The 19509-nt window shown below is 38.0% G+C and overlaps 1 protein-coding gene across 1 annotated transcript in view; it reads right to left on the minus strand.

Annotated features, from left to right (window-relative positions):
- Positions 1-11908: 11908 nt before the first annotated feature.
- Positions 11909-19509, minus strand: part of LOC120226227 (pregnancy zone protein-like) — a 50376-nt gene continuing 42775 nt past the window's right edge. Inside the window, exons 25-36 of the mRNA XM_039224416.1 lie at positions 19418-19505; positions 18629-18785; positions 18170-18244; positions 17704-17887; positions 17027-17250; positions 15969-16187; positions 15668-15798; positions 15220-15310; positions 14420-14488; positions 13767-13869; positions 12939-12980; positions 11909-12082 (exon numbers count right to left, since the gene is read on the minus strand). Coding sequence (XP_039080347.1) covers positions 12060-12082; positions 12939-12980; positions 13767-13869; positions 14420-14488; positions 15220-15310; positions 15668-15798; positions 15969-16187; positions 17027-17250; positions 17704-17887; positions 18170-18244; positions 18629-18785; positions 19418-19505 — 1406 coding nt within the window. The 3' untranslated portion in view covers positions 11909-12059. The remainder of the gene's footprint in view (positions 12083-12938; positions 12981-13766; positions 13870-14419; positions 14489-15219; positions 15311-15667; positions 15799-15968; positions 16188-17026; positions 17251-17703; positions 17888-18169; positions 18245-18628; positions 18786-19417; positions 19506-19509) is intronic.

The following is a 19509-nucleotide window of genomic DNA, read 5'->3' on the forward strand; positions in this document are numbered from 1 at the left end:
GGTGAGCTGTTAGATTTTGGACTTGTGCTTTTTTTAATTTCTTGAAATAGGCCTGGAGTGCAATGTACTTTCCTCTTAGGACTGCCTTTGCCACATCCCATAGGTTTTGGATTGTTGTGTTTTAATTTTCATTTGTTTCCATATATTTTTAAATTTTCTGTCTAATTGCCTGATTGGCCCATTCATTCTTTAGTAGGGTGTTCTTTAACCTCCATGTTTTTGGAGGCTTTCCAGACTTCTTCCTGTAATTGATGTCAAGTTTCAAAGCATTGTGATCTGACAGTGTGCATGGTATGATCTCAATTCTTTTATATTTATTGAGGGATGCTTTATGTCCCAGTATGTGATCTATCTTGGAGAATGTGCCATGCGTACTTGAGAAGAAAGTAAATTCCCTGGCCTCAGGATGTAGAGTTCCAAATATATCTGTCAGATCTATCTGGTCCAATGTGTGTTTCAAGCCCATTATTTCTTTAGTGATTTTCTGTCTGGTTGACCTGTCCATTGCTGTAAGCGGAGTATTAAAGTCTCCTGGTATTAGCACATTCTTATCTATAAGTTTGTTTCTGTTTGTGATTGTTTTAAATATTTAGGAGCTCCCTTATTCTGTGCATAGACAGTTTATGATTGTTAGTTCTTCCTGATGGATAGACCCTGTAATTATTGTGTAATGCCCTTCTTCATCTCTTGTTATTGTCTTTAATTTAAAGCCCACTTTGTCTGATATAAGTATCACTTCTCCAGCTTTCTTTTTATTTCCAGTAGCATGATATATTTTTCTCCATCCCCTTACTTTTAATCTGAAGGTATCTTCCAGTCTAAAATGAATTTCTTGTAGACAGCATATAGATGGATTTAGTTTTTTTATCCATTCTGCTACCCTATGTCTTTTGATTGGAGCATTCAGCCCATTTACACTCAGTGTTATGATTGAAATATGTGGATTTAGAGTCTTTGTGTCCTTTGTGGGGTTCATGTTTGTGGTGGTCTCTGCTATCTTTGTTCCTTGCAACATTTCCTTCAGAGTATCTCCCTCAGGATTTCTTGTAGGGCTGGCTTAGTGGTGACGAATTCTTTCAATTTCTGTTTATTTGGAAAGACTTTTATCTCTCCTTCTATTCTGAATGACAGGCTTTTTGGATAGAGGATTCTTGGCTGAATATTTTTTCTGTTCATCACATTGAAGATCTCCTGCCATTCCTCTCTGGCCTACCAAGTTTCAGTAGATAGGTCTGTCACCACTCTGATAGGTTTGCCTTTGTATGTTAGGGCCCTTTTCTCCCTAGGTGCTTTCAAAATTCTCTTTGTCCTTATATTTTGCCATTTTTACTATGATATGCCATGCAGAAGATCAATTCAAATTACATCCGAGGGGAGTCCTCTGAGCCTCTTGTATTTCCACGTTTACTTCCTTCCCCAGGTTGGGGAAGTTCTCTTCTATAATTTGTTCCAGGACTCCTTCAGCACCTTTCCCTCTCTCTTCCTCTTCTGGGATTCCTATGATACAAATATTGTGTGTTTGACCATATCGCTGAGCTCTCGAACTCTTCTGTCATGTTCTTGGATCAGTTTGTCTCTTTTGTTCTCAGTTTTTTTCTTTCTATATTGGTGTCTTCTAAATCACTTATTCTCCTTTTTGCCTCTTTAATCCATGCATTGGATGCCTCAAAATTATTATGTATCTCATTTATCGCATTTTAAAATTCATCATGCCTATTTTTATTCTCCATGGTGTTTGTAGCCATAGTTTCTTTGATGTCCTCTATGCTTTTTTCAAGCCCAGCTATTAATTTTATGATTATTATTCTAAAGTCTTGTTCAGTTATGCTGCTTATATCTGTTTTGAGCAGTTCATTAGCTGTCAATTCTTCTTGGAATTTCTTTGGAGGAGAGCTCTTTCGTTTTGTTATTTTAGTTAGCTTTCTGGCTCTTGTTAGTTTTAAAGACCTGTTAATGCTCTCTGCACCTGTGAGCACTGCTGTATCTAAGAAGACTCTTTGAATGTCCAGGGCCTATCTTTTCAGAGAGTGTTTTTTGAATGGTATCTTTTGGTGTCTCTTGTTGAAACCTTTGTTATTTTATTTTCTTACTCGTGATATTTGGGACTTTCCACCATGTGTACTTTGGCTTGTTTCTTGAGGTAGTCATGGAGAAGAAAACAGACAGACAAATACACAGGGAGCAGAGGCACATAAACGCACAGGCTAATTCAACTAACATGCAAAGCAAGAGGGAAAATGAAAAAGTTAAGAGAAATGACAGAAGAGGGAAAGCGAATAATGGTAAATAAAAAAAATACATACAAAGGTCAAGAAGAAGAAAAGGAAAGGAAAAAAGAAGAAAACCAATGGACAAAGAACGGTTTAAAGCATATAATCGGATTTCCCAGCTACAATGAAATAGGCGGGTGTATGCAGTGTTGGTTCAAGAGCATAGAGAAAGAAAGAGAAGACAAGGTGGGGATGAGGCAAAATTGGAAATAGAATGAGCAGGCAGAAGGGATAGGAAGCTTGTTTCAAAGAGCTAAAGGGTGGAATATGGTTGGATAGGTGAGAGAAGGACACTGGTATTATCCAGAGAAACTATATAGTCTCATTACTCCTGAGAGAAAGAGATGAAAATGTCGGGAGGTGTAGAATGTACATCTACAGAATGGACTCGTTGTGATTATTTAAGCAAGCCGGTGACCAGAGTTAATCAGGTCAGTGTTATGGGGAAAAAAGAGAGAAAAGAGAAAGAAGAAGAAAAAAAGAAAAAAGAAAACGAGGGGAGGAGGGCAGCTCTCAAGCAGGGATGGGCGTGGCATGATCCAATGTCTCAGGCGGGAGTTCTGCCTTGGCAGTTGTGGGGAGGAGAGTGATGGTGCCCCCGTCCTTTCTTTCTTTTTTTTTTTTTATATATATTTTTAATTTATTTCCAGGAGAGAGAGAGAGAGAGAGAGACAGCGTGAGCAGGGGAGGGTCAGAGAGAGAGGGAGACACAGACTCTGAAATAGGCTCCAGGCTCTGAGCTGGCAGTCAGCAAAGAGCCCGACGCGGGGCTCGAATTCACGAACCGCAAGATCATGACCTAAGCGAAAGTCGGACGCTTAACCGACTAAGCCACCCAGGCGCCCCGCCCCCATCTCTTCTTGAACCAAGCGTTCCATCTCGCTTTTTTGGGTGTGTAAACTCCCCGTGCCGGGGGACTTAGCCAAAGTGGGTCACACTCTTTAACCCAGGCCAGGCCTCATTTCAAATCCAAGTTTGCGCACCCCATTAAATTTGCCGTAGACACAACCTCGCAAGCGATCTCCTCGGGGCAATTCCAAGCCTCTTGCCTAGTCCTGGGGATGGAGGCAGAATCGCTGTTCCCTTCTCCTCCAGGTCGGGTTTGCGAGCAAGGATGGGGGTTTGCCTGGAGGGCTCGCAGGGCTCGCTGGAGAGCGGGAAACCAGATCCCTCTGTGTCTCGTCACCCGAAACACGAACTTGCAGGCTAATCTCCCAGTTTTAAGCCCTTCGCCTTTCCTCTAGAGTTCCAGCCAAGCCAGGGGGCATGTGGTTCCTCCAGGGGTCCAGCCAGCCAGGAGCACAAAGGAGCGGTCCACAGGCGCGGCCTCTCCCTGACGAGTTGGCGTGTGGGGACCTGGTGCCCAGGGATTTGGAGCGCATGGTCCTTCTGTGCCCCGAGGGGAGGTTCTTCTGTTTCCCAGCTACAGGGACCATGTCTTGAGTAGTTTCAGACTCTCTCTTTTTCCCCTCTCACTCCCTGTTCGAGGGGGATCGCCCCCCTCCCTGGAGTCTCTGATCCCGGCCCGATTTTATCTTCCCCAGTTCGCACTCACATTAGAAGGCTTTCTCAGTAGATTCTGCGTCCTTTTTCTCCCAGTCTCTTGGGTTCTGTAAGGTTTCCTATGGCTTCAGATCTTTTCCGTGTGAGATATGGGGGCAAGTGCAATGTACGGAGCTCCCTACTTCTCCGCCATCTTGCCCTTCCCCCTCAAATAAGCCTGTTGTTTGTTTTATTATACCTATTCTACCAGCTGTGAAGAGGTATCTTATGGTGGTTTTGATTTGCATTTCCCTGATAACTAATGATGCTGAGCATAATTTCATGAGCTTATTGACTTTGCATATCTTCTTTAGAGATGTTTCTATTCAATTTCTTTACCATATTTTAAATTTTTTTCTTATGAATGAGTGGTAAGAGTTATGTGTTCTGGATCCTAGATTCAGGTTTTTTAAAATGTTTATTTGGTTTTGCAAGGAAGAAAGACAGAGCATGACAGGGGAAGGGCAGAGAGAGAGGGAGACACAGAACTCGAAGTGGGCTCCAGGCTCTGTGCTGTCAGCACAAAGCCCAGCACGGGGCTGGAACTCACAAACTGTGAGATCATGACCTGAGCTGAAGTCAGACTCTCAACCGAAAGAGCCACCCAAGAGCCGCGAGGATCGTAGATCCAGTTTTGAAAATAGTTTTGAAAACGAGAATTGTGAGTCTTTCTTCTTTGTTCTTCTTTTTCAATATTTTTTTTGACTAATTTGAGTTTCTTGCATCTCCAAATGAATTTCAGGATCAACTTGTCCATTTTTAAAATAAAAGCAGTTACAATTGTGGTAAAGATTGCACTGAATCCACAGATCATTTGGGGGGATATTGTCACCTTAATAATATGAAAATATTAGTACAATAAAATTTATATATTAATAGTTTATTACTTTATATGATATCTTTTATATTAATATATGTCTTTCAATTCATGAACACTTGATATTTTGGAATTATTTCCTCCACCATTTTTGCTGATGTTACTCTTGGCTCAATTTTGATGGGTTTGTTAATTTTAAAAACTTGTAAAACTTTTACTGCAAAATATTATATTAATGCAAAACCAAAATTAGCCTATCTCCATTTATGGTATAGTGGTCTTAGAAATTAAATTGTGATTATTTATTTGGAATAGAGTAGGGATTATTTTAAATATTGTGTTTTTAAAGAATAGAAGAAAAGTTATTTTTATTTCTTTTTATGCTATATCTAACCCTCTAGTAGATTTTGTTTTCAACAATGGTTGAGAATATTACTTATTTTCATTGCAATGTGTCCAGATAGCAGTTATTCAGTGTTGCACCAGTATATTTTTTCTGCTATGTGTTGACTTTGCAATCATGTTATCTTTCTTTTTTTGTGTTAATTTAAAAATAGTTTCACTTTGATTAGGTAATAAGTAATAAATTATTGTTTTCCCTATCTAATCTAGTTACCAGTTGCAATTTGGCAATTTTCTTTTGCTTTCCTCAGATGGAATCCTGAATTTAAAAGAAAATGATAAAGTCAGAATATTTTTCATTATATTTGTTAATTAGCTTATCAGTGTTGTAAAACCTACTTGGGAAGTATGATCAAATTAGAATATTACTCAGCCTTCTCTAGGTTAAATTTGCACAGGCAAAATGTTAACATAAATATTTCAGAAATTATAGCTTTTATGTGAAGATACTGGAGATTTGTCAATGTCTTCATTGCCCATAGTATAATCTCACTTTTATGATAATATTGATCAAACCTGTGTGAAATAGCTATGTAAAGTATGCCTATGGGAAATCTTCTCTCTTTCACTATGATGTTATTGGTTACTGTAATAAATGAACTAATCTCACTATCAAACAGTTGTCTGCTGCTCGATACTTGCTGAATGTTTCTGGAAAGTTCTCTACTAGATACTATGAACATTTATACTTCAAAGAATAGACTCTTGGATTCACGTTTCTGAGCTGTTCTCCCTTAGACAACTTTCAGACTGTACTAATGGATCAGGCAAGATTTCTAGGACTCTTTTTAGTTTAGAAGCAAATATACTTCATGAGAGAACAATGCTTGACCTGAGATCAAGCCAAATGAGAATTACAAGGATTGACCAAACCCAAGAAGGGAATTAAAATGTGGTAATCGGGGCACGTGGGTGACTCAGTCGGTTAAGCATCCAACTTCAGCTCAGGTCATTGATCTCACAATTCATGGGTTCGAGCCCCGCGTCAGGCTCTGTGCTGACAGCGAGCTCAGAGACTGGAGCCTACTTCAGATTCTGTGTCTCCCTCTCTCTCTGATCCTCCTCTGTTCGTGCTGTCTCCCTCTCTCTCTTTCTTTCTCAGAAATAAATAAAACAGTAAAAAAAATTTTTTTTAAATGTGGTTATCTATTTGGAATATGATAGGTAGGTATTATTTTAAATGTTGTATTTTAAACAAATATAGGAAAAGCTTTCTCTCGTTCTTTTTACATTATATCTAACCCCTAATTTAGTAGATTTTGTTTCTGTAGATGGAAACAAAACATTTAAAAATGATATCTGATTCCCACTGATTCCCTTAGAATTCAAACATATACTTTCACTGAATGTTTATACTTTGCATGGTAAACATTCCATAGTTTAATAAGAATTTGTTGTTTTCTTTTAGCATGGATATAATTGGGTAGGTTGATTGTGTAATCAAGGCATACTTGGAGCAATAGTGTTTGAAAATAATTCTCATTTAATCAGACATGATAGGTTCACTATTGAGAAATGTCAGTGGTGTCAATACCTACAAAGTTCTCTCGTGAAGCTGACCTGGTACCTGACTTATAGGTAGGTAGGTATTATTACTTACAGGGGTTCAATCTCATGAGAATAGATCAGATGATTTCCTGGCAAGCCAAAGATCTTGGAATTTGAGGGACTTTTAGGTGAGAGGAATTCATCTAACTTTGTAGGTACTATAGGCGAAATAATAAGTCATAGAGGATTTTAGAAGTCTAAGCCAAGATTCTTTGTGAAAGCTGCTGGACAAAAGTTAAGTATGCAGCCTTAGTAGTTTTTTAATACTGAAGGCTCAAGATTTGCACACCAACTGAAGGAAGCCTACAGGCTCATTAACTCCTGGGCACTTATGAAAATGATGAGTACAAACCTAATAAGATGGCTCCTTCTTTTTTCTTTTTTTAAAATGAAGAATAATTCTAGAGAGAGGAGACTGTCAGAAAAATTATCAGAAACTCAGCAGTAAAGCAAAAATAGCACATTCTGTCTATCTAACTTAGGGGCAAGGGCCACTTAAAGATTATCAAGGGGCATATGCCTAGTTCATTTCATTATTTACTACAAATGAAAGGCTCTAGGTTTAGTGGGGTTACTTGTTGATTTTTGTCAGGTACCCATGCAAATAACTTCTGCCCAGTGGAACAGATAATCTCTACAATTTTATGGCTTATTTTAAATTATTTAGTTTTATATGTAACTCATCATTCTTCTTCTCACAGTTTTCTAAAAATTGTACATTTCCTAGCTTTTTTGATGCTCTTTGAATTTGTTATAACATTTTACTGGTTACTTAATTAATACATTAAATAAGATCTTAGACACTATGTTCAGTTTGTCTGCCTGAGAATATAAATTATATTTGTATGAATATATATTTTCTTTTTGGAAGTTATACTTTGACAAACAACTTATAAAATAAAGTGATACCAGAGTTAATAATATCCATCTATGAGTCCCTGTGTAAATTATTTAAAAAATTATAGAAAGGGTGCTTTTAAAAAATTTTTAATGCTTATTTATTTTTGAGAGAGAGCGAGCAAGTGAGCATGAGGAGAGAAGAAGCAGAGAGAGAGGGAGACACAGAATCCAAAGCAGACTCCAGGTTCTGAGCTGTCAGCACAGAGCCCGACGTGGGGCTTGAACCCATGAACCATGAGATCATGACCCGAGCTGAAGTCAGACACTTAACCAACTGAGCCACCCAGGCGCCCCAGGGTGCTATTTTATTTTACACAAATTGGCAAAGGCATTCTCTTATATTTTCAATCTTTTCTTTTTTGATGCCTGCTGTCAAGAAGCGGTTTAATTTTATATTCAGCAGCTCAGTGTCTTTGGAGAGAGAATGTTTAGGTCAAATGATATCAAAGTGTACTAAGGATGAAAGTCTTTTGTGTGGCTTATATATTAACAGAGTTTGGTAATCCAAGATCATTTACTGGACATGACAAGTTTCATTCTGTCAGATCTAAGTACACATCACATCTTGGCACAGATTTTTTTTCAGGCGAAACTTTGTTCAACAATAACTTGTTCCTTGCAGACTTTGTGCATTTAGTGGCTTGAGGGTTCTTTAATGTTATCTCATTAATTCGGATTCCTAAATTTTATAAGAAAAATGCCTGAGAATATTAAGTGAAAAGCATAAGGATATTTTGCACACTATTGCCATTTAAATAACAGTGACTTTTTTATGTTTTTAGAATCACTGAGAAGAAAGGTCTGCAACAATACTTTACTTTGTATTAAGTGCCAATCAAATATTTCTTGAGGGAGTGTATCAGAACAGATTAAAATCTACAAGTCAGCATTTTCACCCAAATGTGCCTTGAAGTCAAGCAATATTAATGATCCATTGGATTCCTTTATTTTTATTTTGAATCATTTTATTTTCCTTATGACCACAGGAGAAATATATAAGAAACTCTTCCGGGAGAACTTGAATAACAAGAACTGATTCATCTTTTATGAGATAAGCTGTAAACATGACAGAAGGCTAGACATGAAAAACTAGACCCCATATCTCATTTTAGGTTCAAATTATAGAACAAGATATTTTATTGTTAAACTGTGTGGAATATATAAAACCTTCCACCACTCAGTCATTTGGCATATGCTCATTTATTTCTTCTGATTTAAAAGACAAACAACAATGAACTAAGTAAACTGAGCCAGTAATGGAAATACGTTATTTTCATTGGCCATCACAGAAGTTCCCTGCAGCTGCCATCATAAATTACACACACTGGGTGGCTTAAAACAATAATAATTTGTACTTTCGTAGTTCTGGAGGCTAGAAGTCACAAATCGAGGTACTGACCAGGCCATGCACCTTCCAAATGCTTTCAGAGGCAATCTCTTCCATTCTCTTAGCTTCATTTGTTGCCAGCAGTCCTGATATTTGTGTCTCTGTCTCGTCATCACCTGACATCTTTCCTGCATGTCTGACATTGTCTTCCCTCTGCATGATTTTTCTCTGTGTATCTTCACCTTTTCTTACGGAACCACAGTAATATTGGATAAAGGGTCCATCTGACTACAGTATGATCTCATCTTAACTTCCATCTTTTTTTTAATATTTATTTATTTTCAGAGAGAGAGAGAGAGAGCGCACATGCAGGAGAGGAGAAGAGAGAGAGGGAGACACAAAATCCGAAGCGGGCTTCAGGCTCCAGACTGTCAGCATAGAGTCCAACACGGAGCTCAAACTCACCAACTGCGAGATCACGACCTGAACTCCGACGCTTAACCTCGACTGAGCCACCCAGGCGCCCCTCACCTTAACTGACATCTTAATTACATCAGCAAAGACCCTATTACCAGATAAGGTCACATTCCCAGGTACCAGAGATTGGGACTTCAGCATATCTTTTTTGGGGACACAGTTCAACTCCCAAGAGAGACAATGTGCTTTTACCCCTTTGATGATTGCTGACAGCTAGTTCTGCAAGACAGAGGCAATAGTTTTCCTTTTAGAGCTCTGTGAATGTATAAAATGCACTTCTAAACAAGTTTTGCTTAAGCATGAGCAAAGTTCCCTGTTCTCCTCATTTATTTGACTTGGGAAAAGTACGAAAATCTTTTCCATAAAATATTTGTGACACATTAAGCAATTCAACTCAGGTTTGAGTGAAACGATCTTTCTAGTTCATTTTCTTTACTGGTACATTCCAACACCTTTGTGTTACTTCATTTCTCTTTCACTTATCCACATTTGGGAATATGCACACTCAGGCAATGGCCCGTTCTATCACGCTTTTGTTTTACTGAGAACCTTCAATATGCACAGTACTGTGTTAAGTGAATAGGCTGCAAGCATGATTGAGATACAGGTTTGGTTTTCAAAGAGATCAGATTCAGAGATGGGAGGAAAATTATTTTTTAGCCTGTTTTAAATTAAAGTATGCATAAGCGTGGAAGAGATATGTGTGCTAAACCATGTGATTAAGCATGAAGAAGACAGGCTGGCTCTGCACAAATGGCCTGTGTATTGGAGATTAGCAAAAACTCCCTTTTTCCCTTTACCAAGAAGGTGAACTCTCAGAATGCAAGTCTGAAATATTCTCCCTATTTAAATCTTTCTACAGTTTCTATTAACCAATGAAAAATATTGTTCTAGTTTTTCATTACCTTGTAATCTTATTTTTTTTTTAAGTTTATTTATTTATTTTGAGAAAGAGAGAGAAAGCACAAGCTGGGGAGGGATGGAGAGAGAGAGAGAGAGAGAGAGATTGAATCCTAAGCAGGCTCTGCACTCTCAGGGAGAGCTTGATTCAGGGCTTGAACCTACAAACTATGAGATCATGACTCCAGCCAAAGTCACACTTAACCAAATGAGACACGCAGGCACCCCTCGTAATTTTATTCTTGCACATACCTTTTAATTTGCCTCCATGTGTATATGTTGTTTTATGCTTATATTTTTTATTTTTATTTTTAAAAAATATTTATTTATTTTGAGAGAGAGTGCGAGCACCAGCAGGGGAGGAACAGAGTCAGAGGGAAAAAAAGAATTCCAAGCAGGCTGTAATCTGTCAGTGAAAACTCTGACACGGGGCTGGATCTGACAAACCATGAGATCATGACGTGACCCCAAATCAAGAGTCGGGCCCTTAACTGATTGGGCCACCCAGGCATCCCACTTTATGTGTTTAACTTATTATACTACATATATTTATGAGATCAATCTTTCATTTTAACTTTGTAGCTCAGTCCAAATTCAGAAAATAAATCAAATGTAGGGTTCACTTCTTGTGAATTGAATAAATGAAGTTAAACTGTGTCTGAGTAAGAAAGGCTGAATGTTGTAAAATATTGACTGACTTTCAGAATCATTATAAGTTGATTAATAGTCACTGCACTACTGAATAGTATCCAGTAAGACTATGGAGATAATAACGTGACAAAAGATTTCAAAGTTTTACCTGGAGTAAATAATAAACAGTATTGCAAAGAAAAGATGCAAACAGAGAAATGAGAGGGACCAGCCATTGTAGTTATTAAAACATTTTGTTGAGCTACACAAATTCAAATATTTGACTTGTGAAAGAAACACACAGGATTTCATCATCTCAAATATCTCTCTAAAGCTATCCCTTTATGGTCATGCCAATTCCCCCTTGCCCTCCCATCCGTAACTCCTGGAAGCCACTAATTTGTTTTCCATTTCTATAATTTTGTCATTTCAGTAGTTTTAGATAAAAGGAAACATACACTATGACCTTTTGAAATTGGCTTTATTTTCTTTTTCTTTTTCTTTTTTTTTTTTTTTAAGATTTTTGAATGTTTATCTACTTTTGAGACAGAGAGAGACAGAGCGTGAGCAGGGGAAGGGCAGAGAGAGAGGGAGACACAGAATCTGAAAGAGACTCTAGGCTCTGAGCTGTCAACACAGAGCCCGGTGGGGGGGCTCAAACCCATGAACCACAAGATCATCACCGGAGCTGAAGTTGGACGCTTAACTGCCTGAGCCACTCAGGTGCCCCTGAAATTGGATTTATTTTCATTCAGCATAATGTTTTTGAGATCCATTCAAATTGTTGGGTAAATCAATAGTTTGTTCTTTTTTATTGCTGAGTAGTATTTCATGGCATGAATGTACCACAGTTAGTATAGCCCTTCACCTACTGATTGGGTATTTTGGATGTTTCCAATATTTGGAAACATTGTTTTCTTTTCCCCACCTTCCTGTGGGTTATTTGAACACTTTTTGGAACTCCATTTTGATTTAGCTGTAGTGTGTTGAGTGCAGCTTTTTGTAGAGCTTTTAGAGTGTTTTAAAAAATACTATGGGGAATAGATACACATTTCAGAAGGGAAACAGAACATTGATAAAGAACAAAAGAAATTGTAAATGTGTATATGTCATAAATTTAATCCACATACAAATTTTATGTATTCCAATTCCTAGCTCCTGTTTCTCTCACTATCTTTTCTCCAGATAAGACTTTGTTCTTCGTTGCTGGAGAAAATCATTGGATGGGGTCCGCGAGTTTCCATTTTTAAGTATTTCTGTGTTCAGATTCTAAACAGTAGAATGAAAGGTAGGAAAATTAGGGAAATTCTGTCATCTACTACAGGAATAATTTTCATATTTCCATCATAAATATTCAACTTGAGTAAATTTTAATTATTTTTAATGGTTTTTTGTCCCCCTCCCCCATTTTAGAATGGAGAGGTGAGCATCTCAAAGCAAGTGTTCTATTGTCAAAGAGGAACATTGTTGACAAGTCTAAAGGAATATCTTACAGGTCTTTCATGTTGGGCTATATGGATAATTACAGGGAAAAGTTTCCTGACCATAATAGACATAAGTGTAGAAACATCCTAAAAATGTCATAGGTGATAAATATATCACCAGTGGGTATAGGATATAAACTAAATAGTAGATGATTTCATTTTTAAATATGGCAAATTCCTGGATTCATCTGCAAACAACTCCTCCCAGATTCAGTAATTATACTTTACATGTATTTTTTTCTTTCTTTAAATTTTTTTTAATGTTTCATTTATTTCTGAGATAGAGAGAGACAGCACAAACAGGGGAGGGTCAGAGAGAGAGGGAGATACAGAATCTGAAACTGGCTCCCGACTCTGAGCTAGCTGTCAGCACAGAGCCTGAAGCGTGACTCGAACCCACGAACCGTGAGATCATGACTTGAGCAGAAGTCGGACACTTAACTGACTGAGCCACCCAGGCGCCCCACATGCATTTTTTTCTTACTGAGAAATTTTATAAGCCATTTGAAATAGTTTGCTTCATAAACAACACACCATAGACTTTTATAATATGATTAGGATATACTCAAGCAACAGCCTATTCGGACAACAGATGTTTGTATTCTTTATGTTGACATTATATATTATTGTTTATACTTTACCAGCACTGCAGGGATCACTGTATTCTTCAATGGTGAATTCTTCTGAAACACAAAATGATAAGACAGAAAGAGTGAAGACAATCAATAATAGGCTTATGAGCAGTTAATTATAAATAAACTGTAAACTAAGAGAGAAAGTATAAAGCATGGTTATGGAGCCGATGAAAAGGAATGACTTCTAAACCATGTGAGATTGGTGGAGGGGGCAGGAAGAGAAAATTGGGCTTGGATACAGAATTCTGGGCCAGATTTCACAAATTGGGAGTTGTCTTTCTTTGGACACTGTGTAGCCCTCTTCACAGCTGGGTTCTTCTTATTGGAGTTGTATCTTTCTCTCTGAACTCTTTCTAACTCCAGGAAGGTGTAAAGTTTTAACACTACCAGCATGTTATGATGCTGGTATGTTTCTAGTTTAAAGTGGAATGGAAGAATTTCCTGATATATTACAGAACTTCCCAAATTTTGTGAGACCCCTGAAGGCACAAGCCAAAAATGGATCAAACTTTAGAAATCAATACTGAGATGATTTTTAGTTATTGCTACTCTTAAATTTCTGGAATAATCCAGTTCAGAACAAATAACTATAGGAGAATTTAGAAAGAACTGATCCTCTTATTGCTTTATGATTCTTAAAAATTAAGAATGGTTCTAAGACAAGTTTAGGGGGCACATGAGAGGTTCATATACAAGAACATGACCAGCCAATGACCACAGACTCACGAGTTCTTCCAGTGAAAGGCTGTGCAGTTTTGTTTTAGTTAAGGTGACCCTTTACCAGGTTAGTCAGTGTTTTCTTTTTAAAGCACAGCCTGTATGAATCCCACTTACCTGTCTCATAATAATCATAGGCTTTTATAGTAGCTGGTTTTAAGTTGTTCACTTGGATGTCTTGTTCCACGGAGAAGGAGAAACTCAATGTTTGATTGGTTAGCTGGAGAGACAGAAAAACCAAATTGGAATCAAAGATGAACTTAGTTACCAGTTGCCATCCTCTCTTCCTATGCTGTCATCAAATCTTATGGTTATGTTATCCACCTATAACAAAACCTATGGAAAGAATGGGACATTTTGAGACTTGCAGAATGACAGACATAGAAAGGACAAAAAAGATGATTCTATGGACAGTGAAGTGTAGTAAATTGACTTGTTCAGGCTTCATTTCCCTCTATAGCTATTTTCTCCTCCTTCACCTGTGTGTATGAAAAACATTATCATCTAGGATCTGGATTGGTGTGTTGGGAAAGAGAGAGGCAGCATGAGCAGGGGAGGATCAGAGAGAGAGGGAGACACAGAATCTGAAACAGGCTCCAGGCTCTGAGCTAGCTGTCAGCACAGAGCCCGATGCGGGGCTCGAACCCACGAACCATGAGACCATGACCTGAGCTAAAGTCAGTCGCCTAACCAACCGAGCCACCCAGGTGGATTGGTGTGTTGGAATATCTAGTAGTGTTCCCACATCGGGCAGAGTCACAGAATCTTACCTCTTCAAAGTAAATCAGGACATGATTGGTGCTCACTTCAGTCCTTTGAATCTGAGGCTTTTCTTGGAGCTGTTGATCGAGACGATAAGGCAGATATATGAGATGAGGAAATTCTAGGCTGAGAATACTTTTCAGGTATATATGATCTAACGGGCTGCTCAGAAACATCCAAATTGCTAATTGTGATTTGTTCAGGAATAATAGTAATATTTATTAAGCCCTTTCTATATTATCTATCATCTATTTATACCTCTGTATCCCTTTATCTATCTATATGTCTATCATCTATCTATTGTCTGTCTATCTATCATCTATCTATCTATCTTCTATCATCTATCATCTGTCTTTATGTAGCTGTCAGTCTATCATCTAATTATCTAATCTATCTACAACATATATATTTTCCTGATATATGAGAGAGAATTATACTTTACATATAAAAAGGAAAAGGGAGAATATCACAGATATTTCTGTATATATGACATATTTTATATCATACACATGTGTATACATGTGATATATTTTCCCTTTTTAAATACATGGTTGGAAGATAATTCAATACCTCTCCACATACCTAGATATATCAGGACCTTCTGGGGCAATACTAATCATGTCTAGGACTTATGTATTACATTTGAGACTACATAACAGTGATGGCTCACTCTTAAAATGATGCAAATCTAGAGAAGTACATTTGAGGGAGTAAGCCTCTTGAAAACTGAATCAGTAAAATAAAATTGACAAGCATAAATATCAGCATTTATCATGACTTTGATACTTGTAAGGGACTCAGGGTTTACCCTTCTCACTGATGATTTCACAGGTATGAAGCCTGATATCATCTTCACATCAACAATGGCCATGTTGGAGCTTGGTCGTTCCCCAGTGTAACTATGGAGTCAAGGCATAGGGAGAAAAATTCTTTGGAATTTGTCAAGACAGAAATCTCCCCTTCTCTTTTATTTCTCGTGTTTTCTATCCTTAACCACCAGTCAGCTTCCCTGTCTACCTTATATGCTTCTGCTATGGTTGTTTGGAAAGCCCATCATTATGAACTCACACTCTACAGGTATGGTGACATCATACTCTCAATGTAAAGGTTTTTCAGTAAGAGTGAAGAACATTTTCTTAGTAAACATGGCAAGAATTACATATTCACATTGTGTGATTCTGGGCAATGGAGGTTCCCGCACAAGAAAATCAGTTTCTCAATATTCTACAAAGGCTTTTTCCTACAAAAGGATTTACCTAATGTTGATGTGAATCTGGAGTTTCCTGTGAGCATCTACTCCATCACAGTTCTTGGGGAGGATATCAACTGTCAGAGTGAAGGGAGCTTTCCTTTCTTTCTTAGGTAGGACATTATATCTCAGGGATGTCTAGAACAAATTAAAAAAAATCCCTTATCTTTGCACTCCAATAGTCTGTCTCTTCTAGATGATTCATCTCTCTTCTTAGAAGATGTTTCCTTTTCCATTTGGAGATTCGTATCTAATTCTTGAGACTTTTTCTCTCCTTGGCAGCATCCCCTACACCCTGGCAGTCTCACCTGGATATACACACATCCTGATCCTGACACTGTTGTGGTGTACTCTCCTGGGATCTCTGGCAACCTGATTTCCTGAAACAATAGGCGATTGGCATCATGTACTTGGAATTCTTTCGAGAAGGTCTCTGAAGACTTGACAGTGATGACAGAGGCTTTCTCCATTTTGCTGAAAGTTGCTGCTCCATATTTGGATAGGGCTTGAAGAGCTACCACTGTATCCTGAAGAAAGACAGGGCAGAAGTCACAGGAGAGAAGGTAACAAAATCATACTAGATGTAAATCATATCAACCCTACTCTCTCTCGGAGTTATTTAGTGACAAACACAGACTTGTTATTCTTCATAAACTATTCTATGTACTGGGGGGATATAAAAAAGTTTCCCAACTCAAGTCATTTACACTAAACACATGGAAATTAGACTTAGATATTTGACATAAAGCAGAGGCTATTTCGATAATTTATAAATTTATGTAATCATATATGTGTAAACATTCAAAGAAAAGAAAAGAAATCAGGGCTAGATTAGTAAGAGATGACTGCGAGAAATGTTAGAAATACGGTTACTTATGAAGCATGAGAAATGTTTATATAGACAGAAGAGGGCCATCAGGGACTACCAGGGTGGGAAATACCTGGAGACATAGACAAAGGAGAGAACCATTTCCAGAAAAAGCAAAAGGATTAGCCTAAGTAGATAGTAGTAGGCATGTTTACTGGGGAAAGGAAATATCTTGAATAAAGTATTAGATGATACTAGTCTTTGGATGAAAAAAAAAAGATTTACTTTATCAAGGAAGTAGTTTTATGAAATATTGCATTAGGAAGATTGACCTATTTTACAGCTGAGGGTCAACTAAGGGGAGAAGATAAGAAAGACCGTACAGAGGACAGAGCAACAATGAATATATTTAAAAATGAGGCTGGAACCTTTCTGCTGATGGAGGAATGGAGAAAGTATGAATTAGAAATAGTATCTAATTACTCAACTCTTAGAATATGAGTGTGTTGACATATGTATTCTTATATTTATTTTTCTTCCCAGAGTCTCTCCACAGACCTGAGTGGAGGAGAAGCCCCCATTGGGGTTTTGTTGCTTGGTGATCCATTTCACGATTTTTGAAGCCACAGACAGGTCTTCCGAAGATGGGGCAGGCCAAGCAGTAAGATGGGCAAGGAGCAAGTAAGAAGTCATCTCCACTTCAACAGAAGGAGCCCGGGGTTCATAATAGAATGATAGAACTTCTTGAACTTTCTCAGGACGCTGCCAGTGGATTGATTCACCTTTGAAAGGGAAAAAAAAAGATGATCTTAAACTTAAAGAATGACTTTTAAATCTAAGCCATGAATACTCATTATAATTAGAGCTCACCTAGTGAACTGATGTAAAAATATTAATCACCAATCAAGCACCTCTTTGCCAAAAAGTCAATTTTAAGCTTCTAGTGAATCACATTTGTGTGTGTGTGTGTGTGTGTGTGTGTGTGTGTGTGTGTGTCTAGTACATACTTGTGTGATATTAGAGATTGGACTGTATAGTCTATCATGTGTGAACTGAAAAAATAATCATGTTGCCTAGAGAATTGAAGTGTTGGATCAATGATAATCTTATCATCATTATAATAATATAATATGATATGTGTGATATAATATAATCATGATACGTCCTCTTCCTTCTTTTGATCGCTGGTGATTCTGGAGGTAAATTTTATCTCCTTTCACAGTTGCAACTCTTACCTTCTTTCACAGCATCTTTGTCCAGTGATTCAAGCAGCTCTTTTCGCTTGGCCTGGTTTCTTGCTAGGGCAAAGGCATAGGCCAATAATGCTTTGGTATAGACGGGATTTCCTTGGGCCTCTGACTCTGAGATGGCTTTCCAGGCATTTTCCAGGCAGAATAGAGCATTGCGGACAACAGGTTCCTATAAAACAGATGGGAACAGATCTTTACTTAGCAGAACCAGACTAATGAATGGTCTCCAGACTAACACCGGATTAATAGCCTCAATGTAACTGTGTCATGGAACATCACGGTTTTGACCAGAGAATCATTTCCTCTGCAGCTTCTGAAGGTCTCTAGTCTTGAAATATGCCAAAATTAAACAACATAAAAACCACAACTCATTTTCCTCAGAGATTCATAGTTTCATGATTTGTGTCCCTTATATTTGTGAGAGAGGTATAGGGACTGTGCTGGTACATACAGTGACAGCCAGTGGCATCTCCAGCAGAGCAATGGTGATGTAGGCAGAGAGCGTCACTTCATCGTCTACACCACCCTGTAAAGACCACAGGCAGAGATACTCAAACATTCCAGTAGTCATTAGCCAGAGTTGGCTAACTCCACTTTTCCCCTTGCACACTTCTCACTAGAAAGCATCTTTTCTTATGCAGTATGATTGGTTTTCCCCTTTCTCCTCCACTCTAAAATTCTTGAATCTGTTCCAGATCACTTTCCCTCTCTTTTAATAATATATTGGGGCTTTTTGCACATGATTTTAATTCCTTAAAATAAAAGACTAATTTACTGTCAGATTTCAGAAGCTTTAGAGTCTACTGCCCTACCTCAAATCTATATCACCAAGACTTGAGGAATCCATAGGAGCATCTTTGCTCCTACATGTCACTATATTCAGGGACCAGAACAAAATTAATGGTTCCACCTTAATAGCATTGTTTAGCAGTGATCCTGAGCGTTGGAAACACCCATTTTCCTTCTGCTTCTGTGAGAGCCAGGTGAGGGAATCCTTGATGTGTGAGTTATCCACAAAAATGTATGACCGGGCTTGAGCAAAGGACTTGAGCACAAATGCAGTGAGCCTGTCCACACAGGAGAGACACACATTAGGACCGTCTCACAATTAAAGCTCACTTTGAGCAAATGCATTCAGACATTGGTCTTTGCAACTCAGTGGAAGAAACCATTGGGGGGATTGGTGGGGACAGGACGTATGCACACTAAATATTTTTTTGTTTGTGCGGCAAATACCTGAATTCTTTTTTAAATCTCTAAACTTTGTTGGTTTCTTCAGAGTTGATGAAGAACTTTTCCTTTTTTTCCCCACTTTTTTCGTGCACAATGTTTGCATGATAACCCTTTCCATCACCAAAACTGCCATTTCCTGAATGATCTTCATTACATTACAATCTCTTTCTATCCTTTCCCTTAATGCATAGTATAGGTGCTTTTTCTCTTACCATTCACATTAAAACACTTTCTGTCTTATATTTCCATTTTGGGGGATCTTTATTTTATTGCTATTTACTGTACTATCACAGTAGGTGAGCGTTCATACATGAGTTTGTGAGATCACACAATAGTGATGACAAACTTGAGGATTATTAAAGGTTAATGCATTCCATGAAATAACTTCAGGTATCAGAGAATAAGTATTTCCAGAATTCCAAAACATAATGAATCCGCAGGGAGTATATGGAAGTAATGATCTTACCAAGTGTTTCCCTCACTTGTACCATAATGCTCCCCAAAGGTACTGTATGAACCATCTCCATGCTTATAATTCAACTGCCTTTGGTACCCTGA

This window comes from Hyaena hyaena, unplaced genomic scaffold (genome assembly GCF_003009895.1).
Source record: "Hyaena hyaena isolate Hyena2069 unplaced genomic scaffold, ASM300989v1 scaffold_1631, whole genome shotgun sequence".
Lineage (NCBI taxonomy): Eukaryota > Metazoa > Chordata > Mammalia > Carnivora > Hyaenidae > Hyaena > Hyaena hyaena.